General features: G+C 44.0%; 1 protein-coding gene across 1 annotated transcript; it reads left to right on the forward strand.

The window, feature by feature from the left end:
• Window positions 1-1,500: 1,500 nt before the first annotated feature.
• On the forward strand, window positions 1,501-14,484 carry cnn3a (calponin 3, acidic a). The gene is made up of 7 exons (XM_068304291.1): window positions 1,501-1,662; window positions 4,993-5,114; window positions 6,383-6,449; window positions 6,662-6,799; window positions 6,901-7,017; window positions 9,519-9,665; window positions 12,590-14,484. Exons 1-7 carry the CDS (start codon window positions 1,606-1,608, stop codon window positions 12,926-12,928), a joined length of 987 nt encoding a protein of 328 aa, XP_068160392.1. The 5' UTR covers window positions 1,501-1,605; the 3' UTR covers window positions 12,929-14,484.
• Window positions 14,485-22,009: the final 7,525 nt, after the last annotated feature.

The following is a 22,009-nucleotide window of genomic DNA, read 5'->3' on the forward strand; positions in this document are numbered from 1 at the left end:
ATGCTCCTAATGAGACGATGGATGGGATACTGGGGGATCTCCTCCCAGATCTGGACCAGGGCATCGCTGACCTCCTGGACAGTCTTAGGTGCAACCTAGCAGCACTGGATGGACCTAAACATAATGTCCCAGAGGTGTTCCCACCTCTGTCCCAGAGAGTTTAGGTCAGGTGAACGTGGGGGCCGGTTAATGGTATGAATTCCTTCATCCTTCAGAAACTGCCTGCATACTCTAGCCACAGGAGGTCGGGCATTGTCGTGGACCAGGCCGAACCCAGGTCCCACTGCACCAGCTTAGGTTCTGACAGCGGGTCCAAGGTTTTCATCCCGATACCTGATAGCAGTCAGGGTGCCATTATCTAACCTGTAGAGGTCTGTGCGTCCTTCCAGGGATATGCCTCCCCAGACCATCACTGACCTACCACCATACCGTTCACGCTGAATGATGTTGCAGGCAGAAGAACGTTCTCCAGAGCCTTTCACATCTGTTGCATGTGCTCAGGTTGAACCTGTTCTTGTTGGTGAAGAGCACAGGGCGCCAGTGGCGTAGTTGCCAATTCCTATGGCAAATGCCAATCAAACTATGGTGCTGGGCAGTGAGCACAGGGCCCACTACAGGACGTAGGGCCCTCAGGCCACCCTCATGGAGCCCGTTTCTGATTGTTTGGTCAGAAACATTCACACCAGTGGCCTGCTGCAGGTCATTTTGCAGGGCTCTGGCAGTGCTCATCCTGTTCCTCCTTGCACAAAAGAGCAGATGCCGTTGAAGGACCTTCTACGGCCCCGTCCCAGCTCTCCTGGAGTAAATACCTGTCTCCTAAATCTCCTCCATGCTCTTGAGATTGTGATGGGAGTCACAGCAAACCTTGCAACGACATGTATTGATGTGTCATCCTGGAGGAGTTGGACTATCTCTGTAGCGCCCAGGTACCGCACCATGCTATCAACAGAGATGTCGATCCAAGCCAAATGAAAAACTACAGCAGCAGAAAGTCAGTCAGTAAAAAATCAGCCAAAAGAGATGAGGAGGGAAAAAAGCATCAGTGGTCTCAACCTGGAAAACCATTCATATTTTGGGGTACGTCTCAATGTTGCCCCTCTGATGCCCCTATTGTTGATTTCAATTTTCATTAAGAACAAAGAAACTGATGAACAAACCACTTTGCTACTTAATTGACCAGATCAATATCCCAGAAGTTTGACTGATGAGCAACTTGTAAAGGGGATGGCGCTTTGCTCAAGGGCGACTCGGCAGTTCTCCGGGGTTGAACCGACACCTCCCACTGTCAGCTCACACTCCGAGTGTTTTTTCGGGCGGCAGCGGGAATCGAACCACCGATCTTGAAACAGTGGACGACCCGCCCTACTACCTTGATGGGATTATTTCGCCTCATCTCATTTGGAGTCCGGATTAATCTCTCCGACGCATCCTCGGTAATCGGAGTCGGGACAGCGGTGAAGCGGGGCCGTGGGCCGGTGATTGGCCGCTCTGCCCACGTCACGAGGTGACTCCACGCAGTGAGGAGGGTCTAAACTGGTTCGACCGCTGCACTTTTTCCGCTGCGTCCGACCCCATTTCTTCAGGTTTGTGACACAAACAGCTACAATGAGCCAGTTTAACAAGGGGCCGAGTTACGGACTGACCGCTGAAGTGCGGAGTAAAGTAAGTGTGCTCTTTTTTATTTATTTATTTAACGTTTTATTCCATTACTGACGTCCCTGAGAGAGAATACGGAATCCAGAGCTGGTTTGGTCTGGATTGTGGAGAAAAGTTCATTTTTTCATGTCTCCTCGTCCTGAAATGTAAACTTGTGGAGTTCTGTCCAGTCGGGTCGTCACGAACAGTGCTGTTCTGATTTATTCGAAACTTTCAACGAGAAGTTTCCGTTCGGGACAGACGGCGCACAGGAATGTGCGTTTGCAGTGAAGAGGCCCACATCCCGGGTGATCGGGGTCTAGCTTCCAACAAACCACAGCACACCCCGCTGCTTCATCCCCGTCCGCGTCATTCAGGATGGGAACGAGTCCGCGTCCGAGCATCTGCTGCTGGTTCTGGACGAGCTGAACGTCTCGGCTCCGACCCGGTGAAAGCAGCTCCTGCTCAGACATGAACTGTTGGTTTGTAGCCGGCGTGACTTCCTTTGTGTATAGAGTTACACGTGAAACAGTATCTGACATGTTTCTGAGCACTTTGTTAGGCGAACCTGTCCAAGACTCATGGAGCCTGATAGGACAGTCCACAGTGGACAGTCCACAGTGGACAGTCCACAGTGGACAGTCCACAGTGGACAGTCCACAGTGGACAGTCCACAGTGGACAGTCCACAGTGGACAGTCCACAGTGGACAGTCCACCGTGGACAGTCCACAGTGGACAGTCCACAGTGGACAGGCCCACAGTGGACAGTCCACCGTGGACAGGCCCACAGTGGACCTTTCCTGAACCACCTATGGGTCACCTGACCTGATGAGCAGGGACTTCTCTAGTAGAGCTGGTTCTTGGTTGGGACTGGACCACCGATAGCTTCCAGACTGGATCAGAGCTACAGTTACAGGGATGTCCTCTGCTTTCCGTTGTTTTGTTGTAGTTGTTGTTGTTGTCAGTTATCTCTGCTTGAAAAAGCATTTAGGCCTCGTCCACACGTTGCCGGGTCTTTTCGAAAATACATCTTTCACTCCGCATAGAAAAAAATTCACGTCCACATAAAATTGTTTTCAAAAAAATATACTTCCTCTTATAACCGCATAAGTGTGTTGATCAACACGTTTTTAAGCAGAACAACTCCGTAACAACCCCATTAACGACAGAATTGAGGACCAGGACACGTGGAAATTCACGACGCTCCACCTGGAGGACGACCTCCGTCACAGAGTTCTCCGACCAGCTGGCAGCGGGACCCAAAATTGCCAACTTTCGTCTTTACTCAATGTGCAGCAGCTGCATTTGGGCTTGAAACAACAAGATGAATAAAAAGGACCGGACAATTGTTACAACTAACACTGTTTTAATGACATTCATTCTGTTTGTATGTGTAAACACGGGTAACACACATGACAACACAGCAGTTTTTGTCACATGGAGATGCACCCAGACAGAAAAAGCTTCGGTTATAGCCGTCCACATAACAATGCGGCGTTTTCAAAAAACTTCACTTTGGCCAGCGTTTTCAAAAACCTCCTTTTTCGTCCCGCATATGTGTTTTCGTGTGGACAAAAGGCCTAACCAGAGGACTAAAGATGCGTTTTCAAAAAGACTCGGCTACGTGTGGACGGGGATAGGAGATCGGAAATGGAAGCAGTGTTTTCAATGCTTTTTGGGCGATCTCTGGATATTCTGTCTTGATTTTAATCCAGAACCTTATCACAGACGTTGTCTGAAACATACTTTTAAGGCCACCATCATTTGCAATGTCCAGCACTTGATCTTCCGGCATGGACAGGCTCGATACGCCGTGTTTGTTGACAAATGGGTCAAGAATCCATGCTTCCGCAGTCCATTGGTCTTTTGTGGTGGGACTGTACCGCTCAAACTCTTCTAAAAGCAAAGACAGGTGATCGTGCACCAGCTGGGAGAATGATGGATCAGATAAATAAAAATAAATACATACATATTAACATATGTAACATATGAACTATACCTATTAAATATGCATACATAACATGATATACATATTAACATATAGTATACATGACTATAAACAATTTACAATTTACATTCATTATAACACGGTACAAGACATGTCATCATCAACCGTATGACACCCTGGTACCACCCCAGCAGATCTCCAGTCCATCACCTCCCTCACATTCAGCAGCAGGCTGCCTGACTCGATCTGCTAGCTCCACCACCAGCTGCGATCACACATCACTTAACTGCGCTCAACATCTGCTCAATGACAAGCAAGGGACATCTCATCCAGGACCTCATCACAGACAGTACCCTAGGCTTTCTCTGTTTAACCAAGACATGGCAACAGCCTGGCGACTTCTCTCAGTTGAACGAGTCCAGTACTAGTGGGTTTGTTTACACCTGGCAACCCTGTGGCTCCAGTCGGGGAGGAGCTCTCCTAATTTACTGCGAGAAGTAGAAAGTCTCGTCGGTGTCCATTTCTGCCTTCAGCTCATTTGAATCCACTGTCTGCAAGTTGTCTTGTCCCACTTCAACCATCATTACTGCGGTGTACCCCCCCCCCCAACCGAGTAGTGACTTTTTAAATTATTTTGTTTATTTCCTCACCCATCTCTGCTCTCTCTTCCCAAACAATACAGCTTGTTGATTTCAAAATCCACAACATCGTTCTGCCTCTCAGCAAAGACTTCACTACCCATTTGAAGAGTTTTGGATGTCAGCGACATACCACTATTCCTAAACACTACAAAGGACACATTCTGCTCTGGTGTCACCCATCTTGACCCTACAGCCAATGAACTCCCCATTACTGACCATGTTCTTTTCTCATGTACTGTGAAACTCACTCTCTCCACCTCTAAAACACCATGTCTCATTTCATATATAAAGAACATCAACCCTACCACTCTCACTTTAAGTATCCACTCTTTCTGCCTTCTTGACATCCATTGCCTATACCTGATGATCTGGTTTGTCATTATCTTAGAAAGTCTTGTCACTTTCCATCTGGATATCTGTAATTCTCACCTTTTTGGTTTCCCTCACAAATCCCTCCATAAAGTCCAACTGGTCCAGAATTCAGCTGGCTGCATCATAACACAAACCCCCTCGATTCACCGCTCCCTTAGATCATCTTCCTCCTGATGTCTGTCTGTCCCCTCCGCCCGTCTCACTACCATGGGGAGCGGACCATTCAGCATTTCTGCTATTCGTCTCTAGAATTAATTATCACCCCAACTCAGAAACATTCTATTGATTTTATCTATTTATATTGCTGCTTTTTTTAATGGACATTGTGAATCTCTGTACGGCATCCTTGAGTCCCAAAAAGGCGCCTTCAAATAAATAACTTTATTATCTTTCAGATTGCCCAGAAATATGACCCTCAAAAGGAGGAGGAACTTCGATCATGGGTCGAGGAGGTAACTGGAAGGTGTGTTGGAGAGAACTTCCAAAAAGGCCTGAAAGATGGAGTCATCCTCTGCGAGTAAGTTGTGTGATGTGCTTGTGTGTTAAATGTATTGTTACTTATTGGGAAGCTTTGTTTGAGTAAACACTGTATCTAGCTGGACTGGTTGCTAAACAGCGCCATGTCCAAATCATTCAAACAATATACCATTAAGTACTAACATATTTCATTCGGTTAGTTCAAAGAAAAATATACGTTCAATTTGTTTCGTTTTTATTTTGGTTTTTGTGTGTCTGTGTGTATGATAACTCAGGGTTAAGGATGTCAGGGTTAAGGAACCAATGAGAGTTCCATAATTTCCGGACTATAAGCCGCTACTTTTTCCACACACACCTTGAACCCTGAAGCGTAAACCAAGATGTGGCTAATCTATTGATTTTTTATAAACTAATGTCCTCCAGTGGTGGTCCAGCAGGAATTCCAAGAATAAGAAAGACGGGTAATGAAGAGATAATGCTCCGAAGAAGATGCCGCCATAGTTTGATTATGTTTTGAACAGACATTTTGCACATTATGTAGACCCCTTATGATGAAAAACATGCGAAGGAAGCCGCACAATGCAGCCTTTAAGTCAAAGGCAATTGATCATGCTGTTGAGGTAGGAATAGAGCTGCTGCACGTTAGTTTGTAATCAGTGAGATATTCTGACTCAATTGGAATATCTCATATTACAACACCTGGACACCTGTGGTTTATAGACAGGTGCGACCTATACACTATATTGCCAAAAATATTCCCTAACTTGTCTTGATATAAGAGTAAAAGACATCCAATTTCTAATCCATAGGGTTCAATATGACATCAGTCCACCCTTTGCAGCTATAACGGCTTTAACTTGCTGTTGTTCCCACTTCCATTTTGTTATAATACAGCAAACAGTTGACTGTGGAATATTAAGTAATGAGGAAATGTCACAACTGGGTCATATTCATATACTCATTTTGTCCTATCGCTTTCATTTAGTTTTCTACATACTATATACACTGTGTAAAGAAGCAGAACCATTTATTGCCCTGTTACATAGCCATGCATCTCGGTGGCCTTTTCAACTGGCAGTTTTAGTGGCAAATCCTTAGGTCAATGGGAGTTCAGTTGTTTGGTCTTCAGCCTGCAGTCCACCTTTTGAAGTGTCATTGAGAAAGTTACTGAAACCCAGTACAGGTAGCTGTTCTTGGAGTGTGAGTGATTTTGTGAATATAGATTGTTCTGTACAATTTGTAGTAATGTGTAATGATGAAACTAAAACATGGCTCTATGGTCTGACATGTGTTCTCTTGCTCTCTTAGACTGATTAATAAGCTCCAACCTGGTTCAGTGAAGAAGATCAATGTTTCACAAGTGAACTGGCACATGGTAAGACATGTTTTGAGCTAAGCTACTCATAGCTGTCAAAAAAAATTTTTCTTAAGCTACTCTTTTCTTTTTAGACCAGTCTTATCGTTTTTGGACAGTCGACTCTCATGAACCTTTTCACTGCTTTTTACCAACCACATTCTGTTAACTTTGATTTTGTTTCCTTGTGTCCCAAAGCCTGTCCCTTTAATTTGCTGTGTTTTTGTCTGCAGCTGGAAAACCATGGGAATTTTATCAAAGCTCTTCTGGCCTATGGCCTCAAGTCCAATGATATTTTTGAGGCCAATGACCTGTTTGAGAATGGAAACATGACTCAGGTCCAGACTACACTGCTTGCATTGGCCAACATGGTAGGTGAACAAACATTACAGAGGGTCAATATGTGCTGAGGAAGATGCTTTTGCATTGTTAACGGAGAGCAATCAACTCACCAGCATGTCCCCTCTGTTAGGCTAAAACAAAAGGTATGGACACCAAACACGACATTGGGGTGAAATATGCAGACAAACAAGCTCGACATTTTGATGATGAGAAGATCAAAGCTGGCCAGTGTGTCATTGGACTCCAGGTAATAATATGAACTGCCCTAAACTATAACTTACTTATAGAAGATCAGAAATAAAATGTATACTAAATAGCAAAATGCCATTAATAGAATAGAGTGGTTCAGAAGACCTGATATCTTTAGACTAATGATTTATTTTCAAATTTAAATATATTCACTGCAATGCTAAAGGTATTCATAGATTGAGAATTATTCTCAGGTAATTTTATGTTTTCTGCGGTGAGGCAGTCAAAATAAGTAAAAGTCTCTACTGGAGGCCAGAGCAGGGCAAAGGTTTTGATCCTTCTAGAATGGAGCTCTTTTTCTATTGAACCAAAAATGTTTCACGAATGCTTTCATTCTATACAAACTCAAAATACAAAAAAAACAACATTATCATTCATTCATTCAGTCGTTTTTAATATCCGTTTCATCCGCTGTTGCGTGATGGTGAAGCCTATCCCAGGTGACTGGGAGCGTGAGGCAGGAGATACTCCAGGTGCGACGCCAGTGCACTGTGGAGCCACACAGAGACAAACAAGTACAGACTGACATCTACGGGCAATTTGAAGCCGACCCATCTGCCCAAAGTGCATGTTTTTGTAGGTGAGAGGAAGCTGGAGAACCCACGCAGACACATGGAGAACATGCAAAGTCCACACAGACTGGGGCACAACCAAGAACCGCCTGGCTGTGTGGCGACAGTGCTGCCCACTGCGCCACTGAGCCGCCCCGCAACATTATCAGTGGAGTTAATTTAATGGGACCTGAACCAACAGCCAATGAAATTTTTGTTAAATTAATTGCAGTTTGATGAAGACAGAGGTTGGCAAGCCAGATATCTGCTGTAGGTCGGCCACATGTCATTTTATTGGGTAGAATCTCTTTCATTGGGTAAGGCTAGTCGTAAAGATTAAATCTGTATTATCTTTGATTTTTTATTAATTTAATTTTTACACTTGTGATCCCTGAAGGGAAATTAAGACAGCACACTCTAGGTTTTTTTCAAACAAAAGCATGCACACACACACACGCACACACACACACACACACACACACACACACACACACACACACACACACACACACACACACACACACACACATATATATCCCCACTTATATATTTGAATAAGCTCACTTGTCTCACGCTGTCACCAACTCCACCCACTACCGGTCAATCAAACGCCCAACCAACCACGGCGCATCTGCCAGTAAGAATCACGTGAACAATATGACGTAAGGCATGTGCTATGTTAGGAGAAGTAATAACTATACATGGACTTCCCAGTTAACATAATTTTAGAGTGTCATAACTGTTCCAACAATTTTCATGTTTTTGAGCAGAGAAACGAGACGGCAATGATTTCTGAGTGAAACTATCTGGCTAGCATGAACAGTCTGTCCAGCTATGGTTTCCGTTTGGAATGGGACAGTCGATGTAGTATTCAAAATGCTCCTTGGACATTTGACAAAAATGGTCTTTAAGTAACTACATACAGTTCTGTTCATGTAGTCAGCTAACAGAACTATCACTTCTCTAAAATTTCTTTTCCACTTGCTCTTTTGACAGGTGCCTTTTCCTTTAACGTTAACTCCATTCCCAATCTCACCATTAGTTAGCTTTCTTTCGCCAGTTAGCATGCTAACATTCATCTACGACTTCGCAATGTCCGCCCAGCGCAATCCATGATTTGCCAACACAAAGTCGTTGATTTTGGACTATGTTGAGTGCGCTTGGTTTGTAATACTATGAAGCCTGATATTATTGTTTTATTGTGGAATTTCCACAGGTTCCTGCTAGTATATCCCCACCTACTGTATATATTTGAATAAGCTCACTTGAAAACCTCACGGTGTCCCGTTTTAACTCCATCCATTACCTGTCAATCTAGCGCCCAGCCAATCACAGTGCCCAACCAATCACGGCACATCTGTCAGAAGGAATCACGTGAACAATATGGCGTAAGGCGTCAGGCAGCGAGGCTTTTTGTTGCGGTTACGCCTTTCGTTCACATGTAATTATTATCAGCCACAGTAATATGATTCTTACCTGTAAGGAGGCAGGGTTCAGGTTCTGATGATGTAACTTGATATTCCTTTAAAGGAATTATTTTTATGCTTCTGCCCCATGGACAGAAAGACAGATTTAACACCTGTTAAATCTGTCTTTCCTCTTGTTTTTGTTTTTTTCTGGTACTTTTGTTCATACTTTTAACTTGAATTATTACTTATAATTATGTTTTGTGTCTGTGAAACAAGATGCATGAGTTTGTTAATGATGGTAGGTACTGGTACTTTAGAGCAGTGGTCCCCAACTTTTTTTTGTGTCGTGGACCGGTTTCATCCAAGACAATATTTTCACGGACCGGCCTAATCGTTAATGATGCCAGGATGGCTGTAGTGTAATAATAACTCACCGCAGTGGGTTTATGTGAAATGCAGTCATCAACAGACAATAAACAACCTATATTGGGCTGATATATGAATGTATTTGTTGATTCTCTCTGGTCTCTTGTCCTCAGATGGGGACTAACAAGTGTGCAAGTCAGGCAGGAATGACCGCCTATGGAACCAGAAGGCATCTGTATGATCCAAAGACTCAGACTGACAAACCCCGCGACCGGAGCACCATCAGTTTACAAATGGGAACCAACAAAGGAGCCAGCCAGGTTAAAACCATAATTTAACAGCGCTCATTTAAGATTTTTGTGTGTTTAATCCCATGCCAAAAACTAAATTAATCCTGAATATGCCCAACAAAAAAGATGTAGTCTGAGGACACGATTCCATGTTCTCCACACATACATGAACAGATACCACATTTTTTCCTCTGATATATGGAACTGGTGTTTTATAGATCTTTTATATCATTTAGCCTGCACTTATCAAGAAACTGCAAACCAGTACCATCATGTCTTAAAAAATAGGTTTTACCTGCTGAAAATTATTTGTGTCATCTTGATACAAAAATGTCATGTCTACATGTACTCCTTGAGATACCAACATCCAACTTACGAGCATTCGCAGATACAATCAACCGCGTGTTGTTCCCGTTTCTGCTGCAACCCCCACCGAGCAGCACTGCTGCATTCATGGAACAGTCTCTCCGATGACAGCATTTTCTAACACTGACAATAACTCCTCCTGCCTCCTCCTCTTTTTATTTCATTTACAGTATCCCTAGCAGGGAACAAAACAAGTCATGAATCATCAAATACATTAAACATGAGTCAAACAGTCAACTTCAGCATGAAGTTGTTGGAAGAGTCGTTCGGAGTTCTTTTATTTTTACAGCACTTACTCACATCAACAGACATTTTAAAGTGCTTTTACAGAAACTCAACAGAACCCTCCAGAGCAAGCATAAGCAACAGCGGCAGGAAAAAACTCCCTCATTGAGGAAGAAACTGGACAGGACCCAAACTCTGGAGGGCGGAGCCGGATTCTGGAGGGTGGAGCCAGACTCTTGAGGGCGGTCATCAGAATTGACCGGTTCGGTAGAAAATTATGTCCTGTTATTGTTCCTGGCAAGTCTTAGGGAATAGTACTTTATTATCAATGAGTTTCATGAGGTATTCACCTGAAATGGTTTCTACGTCACACATGTGACTTGTCAAAATTAATTTGTAAATCTTCTTGCCTTCTTCATGGGGTTGGGATCATCAGTTGTGTTATGTTGGTTACACAGTTGATAGCCCTATTTGACTACAATCAGAGTCCATACCATGACAGCCAATAGCCTATGTAAAGTGAAACAGCAGCCCATCATTACTTTAAGAACAGAAAGTCAGTCAGAAAAAAAACAAAAAAACTTTGAATGTATCTCCAAGTGCAGTCGCAAAAAAACATCAAACTCTGCAAAAAATGGCTCCAAATCTGATGAGTCCAATTTTGTTCTGTGGATCCACCCACCGTGTCTTTGCGCGAAACAGAAAAGTTGAATGGATGGTCTCTACATGCCTGGTTCCCACCTTGCAGCATGGACGAGGTGGTGTGATGGCGTGGGGGTGTTTTGCTGGTGACACTGTTAGGGATTTATTCAAAACTGGAGGTACACTGAATCAGCATGGCTACCACAGCATCCTGCAGAGACAGGCCATCCCATCGTGTTTGCATTTTGTTGGGCCCCCATTTATTTTTCAGAAGGACAAAGACCCCAAACATACCCCCGGGATGTGTAAGGCTATTTGACCAAGCAGGAGAGAATGGAGTGCTTCATTAGATGACCTGGTCTCCAGGCTCATCTGACCTAAACCCACATATGATGGTTTGGGATGAGATGCAGTGAGGTATCTGATGCAGTGAGGCAGTGCATACATGTTGGTCGCTTTAACCTTCTTCTTACCATTCAGCTGATGTAGAGATAGAAGTCGATTCCTCCATATTGAAACAATCTTTATTGCGGCTGTTATATTGAGGATCAGAAGAGGTTTGTGAGAGGAATGCCACATTGAAGATTATGCTGACATGTTCTCACGTCGATCACCTTCCCTAAAGACATGCTGTCAACTTTATGAAACAAGACACACAGAAATACATCATGTACAAAAGCTGACCTGAGTAAAGCTGGTAGTGGAAATGTGACTTAAATGATGTGAAAAAGTGTGAGTGTTTTTTGTTGGTGATCATCTCAGTTCAGATCATAGTATTTGCTACTCTACAAGTACATCCAATTGCCAATACCATTTTATTGAAGTCATAATCGAGATACCCTAGAGCTAGACTCTGTCTGGGGACTGGGTCATCGAGCCTCATGTTGACGACTGCCACCCTATCCACACTCCACCCATCCCCTACAGTTTCCTCGGCGGGTGATTCCACCAGAGGTTAAGCCCACGTCATCCTTTTGGTCTGAGCCCAGCCAGATCGAAGGAGGACACACCACCTTTTTCTCGACCGGAAAACGGTTGTGTGCCCTCTTCAGGTCGGTGGAGAGTCTTGGTGTCTTGTTTACAAGTGAGGGAAGGATGGAACATGAGATTGACAGACGGATTGTGATGCAGTCGTGTTGGACTGTCATGGTGAAGAAAGAATGAGTTGTAAGACAAGGCTCTCGATTAACCGGTCAATCTACATTCCTACTGTCATCTATGGTCATGAGCTTTGGGCCATGACCGAAAGGACAAGATCCAGAATACAAGCGGCTGAAATGAGTTTCCTCCGTAGAATGGCTCAGCGCACCCTTGGAGGTAGGATTAGGAGCCCAGTCACCAGGGAAGAGCTCGGAGCAGAGCCGCTGCTCCTTTACCTCACGTGAAGCCAATTGCAGTGGCTCGGGCATCTCTTCTGGATGCCTCATCCATGGTGAGATGTTCCGTCCTCTCTGGGGAGACGGAAGAATGGGCATCCCTCCTGAGACTGTTGCTCCTCTGACCTGGCCCCGGATAAGTGGTTGAAGAAGGATGGATACATAGTCGTGATTTCTTCTGTCCCTGTTAGTTCGTCACATTATTGACTTTCATTGGTGCATGACATCCATCCCAAAACTGGGTTTTAGTAACTAATGATGGGTAATCCGTGAATGCTGTTTAAATGCCTGTATCTAACGACTGTATGTTGACGTTGTGTTAATGTTCTGCTGTGCTTTGTGCAGGCTGGTATGTCAGCCCCAGGAACCAGAAGAGACATTTTTGACCAGAAGTTGGTACAGCAGCCATTGGACAACTCTGTCATCTCCCTCCAGATGGGCACTAATAAAGTTGCATCTCAGAGAGGTATGAGTGTGTACGGTTTGGGTCGGCAGGTTTATGACCCCAAGTACTGTGCCCCCCCGACAGAGCCAATCATCCATACCAATGGAAGTCAGGGCACCGGCACCAATGTCTCAGAGATCAGCGACAGTGACTATCAGGCCGAGTTCCAGGAAAACGAGTACCATGGAAGTTACCACGATTACAGCTCCCACTACGACGACCAGGGTGTTGACTATTAGGAACAAAGCATTGTTGTATACATCTGTTGCTTCCCTCATTAGTGTTGTTGCTCTCAATGTGTTACCTTTAGTCTTCATCTAGTTTATGTTCTGAGAGGGGATAGTAGAATAATGAGGTGCAGTGAGAATTTTTTTACATGAATGAGAGCATTCATTTGAATTAAATTTAACAAAGGTCTTAATACTTTGTAGATCAGGATAGAGTGAAGCTGCTACATTCAGTTGCTTGTCTTGTGGAATAAAACGGTGCTAATGATCTATGAAAAAGGAGTTCTCATACATTAATCCCCAGGATGTGTTTCTGGCATTTCATTTCTCCATTTAAGCAGAGTATACTGTATTTTGCCCTTGTGACAATGATGAAGCGCATGTCAAGAGGACCAAAACCAGGCTTCCTCCTTCCTTATTTTTGCAAATTGTATTTATTGTAACAAATAAGAAGCCCAGTTATATGGCTGGTGAGGAAAATGTCCTAATAAAGCACACAATGTGAATGTTTTTGAAGCCCTCTTGCAAACTATTCTAACAAATACTGGTACATCACATCAGGTCAACATGGAAATGTAAACAAGTCATTCTGTTTTCAACTTATTGAAAATTAATTTCACATGTGATTGGCTTTATTCACATCAATCAAAATGTTAATGTGTACGTAAATATTACCACATGTGAGTTATACATGTATACATTTAAATTGAATATACTGTATAAATGTTACAGGTTTTTTCACAAGGGAAAACATACCTTCATGATTAACTCTTAGGACGTGATTTCATATGTAAGTCAAATTGATGATACTGTATGTGAACCTTAAAATTAGCATGGCATTATAATGGTATATGTAAAAAGTTTTTAAATGGAATGGAAACTACATGTTCAGTGTAGGATGTGACAGAATTTCAAGACAATAATGGCTCCAGTGGGTAGGACCATGTTTAACAGTGTGAGAGTCTCATGCTCTTCAAACTGGTCATGCTCCACTCCCAGGCACCTGCTCCATTAGCATTAGCATTAGCATTAATATCATCTACTGAATCCTTGAACGTCTCCAGAATATGTTTCTTGAACACATATTTTAACACCTATAGATACACGTTATTAACTTTTTTTTAAATCATATGCATAATATTCACAACACCTGGTTTGATTTTTCTTTAACAATGACAGCGTTCAGGTCCGAGCTTACGTCATACTCACTGTATGATTCTACTTTTTATGTTTGTATTTTATGTTTGATTTTGCTTTTATTGGCTAGAACATTATATTATGAAGTAGAAGGTGAGAAAATAATTTTTGATACGTATAATTACAAATACATTCCAAAGCGCATTGTTTGTGATATTATCATGGAATGCTCTATGATACACAGAGGAAGCCTGCTCACACTGTCTTGGCTGCAGTCATAGAAAAGGTGAATTTTGCTAATATTTTTGAAATTGTGTTAAGTAGGTTTTCTGTTTTGATGTATTTTTTTGGAGTTTCTCCCTATTTTGCAATTAACCTTGATGGAAATTTAGACAGGCTGTACCTAAGTAAAAAATAAATGAATAAAACAACTTTTGCTATTCTAGCCCCTGATTGACTGACATGCAACATCCTACTAGTTATTGTAAAAACTCTAATTCCAAGTCTTTAGTACATCTACTTCTATATGAAACTAACGCTAGACATAATATCGCAGGTAACTTCATAAACACTGTTGCTGTGGAGACTCCTCAGTTACTTGTGTGTCCACAGAAACATTTTCTGTCTCCATATTAAAAAAAGGAGCAAGACATGTACAAGCAAAAGTTTTTGATCTGTCAATGAAAACACGTTTTTTCAACTAAGACAAATTGAGGCTGCAGTGGCTCAGTGGTAGAGTAAGTCGTCCAATGATTGTCGGATTGGCGGTTCAAATCCCACTCCTCTAGTCATCTCTCGTTGTGTCCCTGGGCAAGACACTACCTTCCCCGCTTCCAGTGAGGGACTCACTTGTGTGTGAATGTGTGTGTTTGTTCCGGTGCTGATTCGGTGCCACGTTTCTGTCAGTCTGCCCCAGGGCAGCTGTGACTACACATGTAGTTTACCATCACCAAGTATGAATGAGGAGTGAATGAAGAAAAGATCCACTGTAAAGTGTCTTTGAGTGTCCAGAAAAGCGTTATATAAATCTAATCCACTATTAACGTTAAATTTTGAAGAGAATGTGACAACCAGCTGTCCAACACACAGCTGGGTGTGTAAAGTTCAGAGCATTACCTGCTAAATGTCTAGAGTAGAAGATTCAAAATGTCCTTTAAGGGGCACATTAGAGTCTGCTGGCAATGGATGCCATTTTTCCTCTGAAGTATGTTGTATTAAAAAAATCTTCAATTGATTTTACTTTAATCAACTTTGATTATCAAAATAATTGTAAACAATTAAAGGTTTAAGTTTATTATTAAAATTAATAATACTACAGTGCATACAATGTTTTGGCTGAGAAGAAAGGAATTGCAATGAAAGCAATATAAAAGTATTAAAAATAGTAATAATTATTTACTAAGTAAGTTACCAATGTTATTAAAATAAATAATGATTTACCCTAGAAACAGGGAACTAATAACCAATTAAATATTCACTAAGATATATGTGTGTTCAAGTGATATGAGATCCTTACTATGAAGAGAAGAGAATTAATCAGTGGGCTGACCCTTTCAAAACGGCAATTAGTCAAAAGTAATGGGAGGAATGTCTCTTAAAAAGATGAGAATATGTATTGGAATTGAATCATTAACTCACTGATGTCACGCAAGAAGCAGTGGGTATCGCTACTGCCTCATAGAAAGAGGGTTCTGGATGTGATTCCACCTGGGGCGTCTCTATGTGTGTCTCTGTGGGTTCCTCAACTAGGTGAACGTTGCAATGAGCTAAGGACTCATCCAGGGTGTACCCCTCCTCTCCCCCATAGCCAGCTGGGATAGGGTCCAGCAGATTCCGTGTTATGGATCAGCAGCTTAAGACGGGAGGGGTGTGGGTGTGTATTGTATGAGTTATGCACAGGCTTATGGTTGACACTTTAAAGGACAGCTGTGCCACAAAGCTGTCAGTGAGAAGATGCTTTTCTTCAGCACTCTGATGCCCTAATACGGCCGGTCACATTGCTGGCTCTTACACACAACTTCAGCCTCACTGCTCAGTGAGACCATTGCTGTTTTAGTATGCCGTGATTCCAGCTGTGCTTTTCAGGCATCACTCAGACTAGTCCAGTACCTCTCTGTTAAGAGACAGTCGGTAACGACACGTCCCATTCAAAAGTAGCTCTAAATGTTACAGCTGTGTTAGGATACGTCTGCAGACTTTGATCCCACAGGAACGTTTCTTTGAACCCTGTCCGTAATAACATCTTATCTGCTTCATCCCGATTGGTTTCATGATCATTTCAAGCCTCAGTACACTCACAGCTTGTTAACAACAATAGATGATTTAGTCCGTTCCTCGCATTTTATATCATGCAGTAGAATACTGCTGAAGGGATTTCTGAGTCCCTTCACCTAACAATCCACGTCACACTGTGCTGCCTGCTTCTGAGGGCCTGTTTTCATTAGTATTTCTCCTAACCTTCTATCGACTTATAAAATATCCATGTACAGATATTGAATTTAATGATCTGACTTTCCACATTCCAAACTCAATATCTCCATCATAGATTCATCCTTTTTCCTTTTTTTTCTTCATCCTTTTTCCAATTTAAATGCAATGGTAAAATATATCAGTTCTGTATATCTTGGATTCTCTCTCAATTATTATTTTTTTCTTACCTGGGTTTGACAACACCTTAGCAGTATTCAATATTATGAAATGGACTGTACCATTATTGTATATGCTCTTCAGAGTTGAGTTGTTAGCTTCTGTGTAATATCAGTTCTCTCTGAAATCAGGCAATGCTTGTGGTGCTTTGAACATTTTTTGTTTTTTGGGTGACAAAATACAAGTAATTTTAATTTGATCAATCAATAAATCAATCAATCAATCAATCAATCAATCAATCAATCAATCAATCAATCAATCAATCAATCAATCAATCAATCAATCAATCAATCAATCAATCAATCAATCAATCAACCTTTATTTATATTGTTCTTAGATAGATAGATAGATAGATAGATAGATAGATAGATAGATAGATAGATACTTTATTAATCCCGGAGGAAATTGTACATATCCACTGCTCAGGCATTACATAACAAATAAATACTGGATAAACACCAGGAGAAAAAGAAACATTGACATCACAGGACATACCACAAGACATACACTACACTAACAGACACAAGCAGCACTAACAGGACTTACATACTAAACTATAACTAAAATATAAACAGTATAACATTAAAATAAATCCATTCAACCGCGTGCGGACCTCGCCACCTCTCCCCCGCTCCTCCTGAGAGAGTCATTGTACCTCCTTCGTACCCCATGGGGCACGAAGGAGGACCTCAGCCTCTCTGTGGAGGTGCTGTGTGACAGCAGTCTGCCGCTGAAGGTGCTTCTCTGTTGGGAGAAGGTGGTGTGCTGGTGTTGTTAATGATAGCCTTAACTTTAGACATGGTCCTGCTCTCCAGAAGCATATCCACAGAGTCCAGGCTCAGCCCAACCTCTGAGCACGCTCTACGGATGAGTCTGTAAAGACGGTCCATATCTCTTTTCCTGGCCCCCCCACCCCAACGCACAATGGCATATGATAACACAGTGGAGACTACGGACTGATAGAACATGAGAAGGAGCTTGAGACAGATGTTGAAGGAGGCCAGCCTCCTCAGGAAGTACATTCTGCTCTGCCCCTTCTTGTACACACAGTCAGAGTTGAGTGACCAGTCCAGTCTGCTGTCTAGCTGCAGTCCCAGGTACTTATAGTTTCCTACCACCTCCACCTCACTGCCCTCGATGATCACTGGCTGTGGAGAGGGAGGTGCCCGCCGGAAATCCAGCACCCTCTCCTTGGTCTTGGAGACGTTTAGCTGGAGCTGGTTCTGTTGGCACCATTCCACGAAGTCAGCCACCAATGCCCTGTACACCCCCTCATCACCCTCCCGGATACATGTCACTATCACAGTGTCATCGGAGTACTTCTGTATGTGGCATGTATCTGAGTTGTGCTTGAAGTCCGATGTGTAGAGCGTGAAAAGAATGGAGGAGAGAACGGTCCCCTGTGGCACCCCAGTCCCTCATACGGACGTACTGGGGTCTGTCCGTTAGGTAGTCCGTAATCCAGCTCATGAAATAGGGGTCCACAGAGTCCCTATTGGACCCTGTTGTCCTGCAGGAGCTGGGGCTGGATAGTGTTGAAGGCGCTTGAAAAGTCAAAGAAGAGTACCCTGACGGCACAGCCCCCGGCGTCCAGGTAGGAGAGGATGCGGTGGAGGAGGTACAAGACAGCGTCGTCAACCCCAACCTTGGCCTGATAGGCGAACTGGAGAGGGTCCATAGCACCCTGCAGCTGTGGACGCATGAGCTCCAGGACCAGACGCTATAGGGTCTTCATTACATTGGAGGTAAGAGTGACCGGTCGGTGGTTGTTTAGCTCAGTAGGGCGTCCTTTCTTGGGTACAGGGACGATGCAGGAGGTCTTCCACAGTGACGGGACCCTCCCCAGCCGCAGACTGAGGTTAAACAATTGCTGCAGGGAGTCCCCCAGTTCCGAAGCACAGTCTCGGAGGAGTCTTAGGGAGACCTTATCCTGTCCAGCCGCCTTATAGGGATGAAGTCTCCTCAGTGTTGTCATCACTAGGTCTGCAGCAATGACGGTCTCAGTCGTGGTGGGAGCAGGAAGTCGTGGCGAGGTTGGAAGTACAGTGGTTGAGGTGGGGCTGTAGAGCTTCGCAGTGCTTGGAGTGGGCTCGGGAGAAGTGGCAGGGGTGGAAGGAGAGGAAGCCCAGCTTCCTCCCGTACGCCTCCTTGGCCTCCCTCAGGCAGAGTCTCACTTCCTGCTGGGCCTTCCTCATCTCCTCCTCGTTCTTGCTCCTGAACGCCCGCTTCTTCCTGTTCAGGACGGCCTTCACTTCCTTTGTTACCCAGGGTCTGTTGTTGGGTACTCTGACTGTCCTGACAGGGACCACGGTGTCTGCACAGAAGTTCATGTAATCTGTAAAACACTGAGCTGCCCCCTCAATGTCCTCCCCATGTGAGCCCACAATGACATCCCAGTTGGTGGTCTGGAAGCAGTCCCTCAGCATCTCCTCTGCTTCCGGGGACCACCTGACCACCTGACCTGCTGTGTTGTTGTTGGCAGCCGTTTCACCAGAGGAATGTAGGTGGGCTGTACGTACACTAGGTTATGGTCTGATTTACCTAGTGGAGAGAGGGTGGTGGTGGTGTATGCTTAGCATTAGTGTAGAACAGATCGATGGTTCCGTTCTTCCGTGTGGGACAGTCTACACACTGGACCATTGTGGGAAGAGATGAGTCCAAAGTGACGTGATTAAATGACGAGTGCCTCCGGGTGCGGGGTCCGAGGAGCAGAGGTGGTCCCACAGATGGTCTCTCGTGCAGTCTCAGGGTCTGCACGTTGAGGGATGTAGACGGCGAGGACAATAGTGTGTGAGAATTCACGCGCCAGGTAGCAGGGTCTGATGCTAACAGCTAACAGCTCCAGATGGCGGTTACACAGTGTTGATTTCACCGTCACATGTCCCATGTGTCACATGTCACATGTCACGTGTCCCATGTGTCACTTGTCACATGTCCCATGTGACATCACACCGTCACATGTCTTAATCATATCAGCAGACATTTCAAAGTGCTTTAACAGATAGAGAAACCCAACAGAACCCTGGGTTAATAATTTTGATCAATAAATGTTCCTTGTTTAAACGTGCCATGGTTTAAATGTAGAGGACACAAGCCAGTGTCTTATTGTGCCGGTCCCAAGCCCGGATAAATACAGAGGGTTGCATCAGGAAGGGCATCCGGCGTAAAACTTTTGCCAAATCAAAGATTCGAATCAAACCTATGACTTCCATACCGGATCGGTCGAGGTCCGGGTTAACAACGACCGCCATCGGCGCTGTTGACCTACAGTGCGCCGGTGGAAATTGGATTACTGTTGGTCGAAGGAGGAGGAAAGTGCGTTCGCTCGAAGAAAGAAGAGGAGCGCCAAGAGTGTAGGACTAAGAGTAGGGACGTTGACTGTTGGAACTATGACAGGAAAAGGTAGAGAGTTGGTTGACATGATGCAGAGGAGGAAGGTAGACATACTGTATGTGCAGGAGACCAGGTGGAAAGGTAGCAAGGCTAGAACTTTAGGAGCAGGGTTCAAGTTGTTCTATCATGGTGTAGTTGGGAAGAGAAATGGAGTAGGAATTATCTTGAAGGAGGAATTTGTTAGGAATGTCCTGGAGGTAAAAAGAGTGTCAGATAGAGTGATGACTCTGAAGCTAGAAATAGAAGGTGTGATGTTCAATGTTGTTAGTGGGTATGCTCCACAGGTAGGATGTGAGCTGGAGGAGAAGGAGAAATTCTGGTCGGACTTTGATGAAGTGATGCAGAGCATGCCTAGAAGTGAGAGAGTTGTCATTGGTGCAGACTTCAATGGACATGTTGGTGCAGGAAACAGAGGTGATGAGGAGGTGATGGGCAGGTTTGGTATCCAGGAGAGGAACGCAGAAGGACAGATGGTAGTTGACTTTGCAAAAAGGATGGAAATGGCTGTAGTGAATACTTTCTTCCAGAAGAGGCAGGAACACAGGGTGACCTATAAGAGTGGTGGTAGGAGCACACAGGTAGACTACATCTTGTGTAGACGGTGTAACCTGAAGGAGATCAGTGACTGCAAAGTAGTGGTAGGCGAGAGTGCTGCCAAACAGTATAGGATGGTGGTGTGTAGGATGACTCTGGTGGTGAGGAAGATGAAGAGGGCAAAGGTAGAGCAGAAGATGAAATGGTGGAAGCTAAAAAAAGGAAGAGTGTTGCATGACTTTTAGGAATGAGTTGAGACAGGCTCTGTGTGGCAAGGAGGTGCTCCCAGATGACTGGAAAACTACAGCTGATGTGATCAGGGAGACAGGTGAGAGAGTACTTGGTGTGTCATCTGGAAGGAAAGTAGATAAGGAGACTTGGTGGTGGAATGAGGAGGTACAGGAGTGTATACAGAGAAAGAGGTTAGCTAAGAGGAAGTGGGTCACTGAGGCGACTGAGGAGAGTAGACAGGAGTACAGGGAGATGCAGCGTAAGGTGAAGGTAGAGGTAGCAAAGGCCAAACAAGAAGCTTATGATGACTTGTATGCTAGGTTGGACAGTAAGGAGGGAGAGACTGATCTATACAGGTTGGCAAGACAGAGAGATAGAGATGGGAAGGACGTGCAGCAGGTTAGGGTGATTAACGATAGAGATGGAAGTCTATTGACAGGTGCCAGTAGTGTGATGGGAAGATGGAAAGAGTACTTTGAAGAGTTGATGAACGTGGAAAATGAGAGAGAACAAAGACTAGAAGAGGTGACTGTTGTGGACCAGTAAGTAGCAAAGATTAGTCAGGATGAAGTGAGGAGGGCACTGAAGCGGATGAAGAGTGGAAAGGCCGTCGGTCCTGATGATATACCTGTAGAGGTTTGGAAGTGTCTAGGAGAGGTGGCAGTAGAGTTTCTGACTGGGTTGTTCAACAGGATCTTAGATAGTGAGAATATGCCTGAGGAATGGAGGAGAAGTGTGCTGGTGCCCATTTTTAAGAACAAGGGAGATGCAGAGTTGTGGCAACTACAGAGGAATAAAGCTGATGAGCCATACAATGAAGTTATGGGAAAGAGCAGAGGAAGCTAGACTAAGGGCAGAAGTGAACATTTGTGAGCAGCAGTATGGTTTCATGCCAAAAAAGAGTAATAGAGATGCAGCATTTGCTTTGAAGATGTTGATAGAGAAGTACAGAGAAGGCCAGAGGGAGCTGCATTGTGTTTTTGTAGATCTGGAGAAAGCTGATGACAGGGTGCCCAGAGAGGAACTGTGGTATTGTATGAGGAAGTCTAGAGTGGCAGAGAAGTATGTTAGAGCAGTGCAGGACATGTATGAGGACTGTAAGACAGTGGTGAGGTGTGCTGTAGGTGTGACAGAGGAGTTCAAGGTGGAGGT

The sequence above is a fragment of the Antennarius striatus genome, chromosome 20, assembly GCF_040054535.1.
Source record: "Antennarius striatus isolate MH-2024 chromosome 20, ASM4005453v1, whole genome shotgun sequence".
NCBI classification, from domain to species: domain Eukaryota; kingdom Metazoa; phylum Chordata; class Actinopteri; order Lophiiformes; family Antennariidae; genus Antennarius; species Antennarius striatus.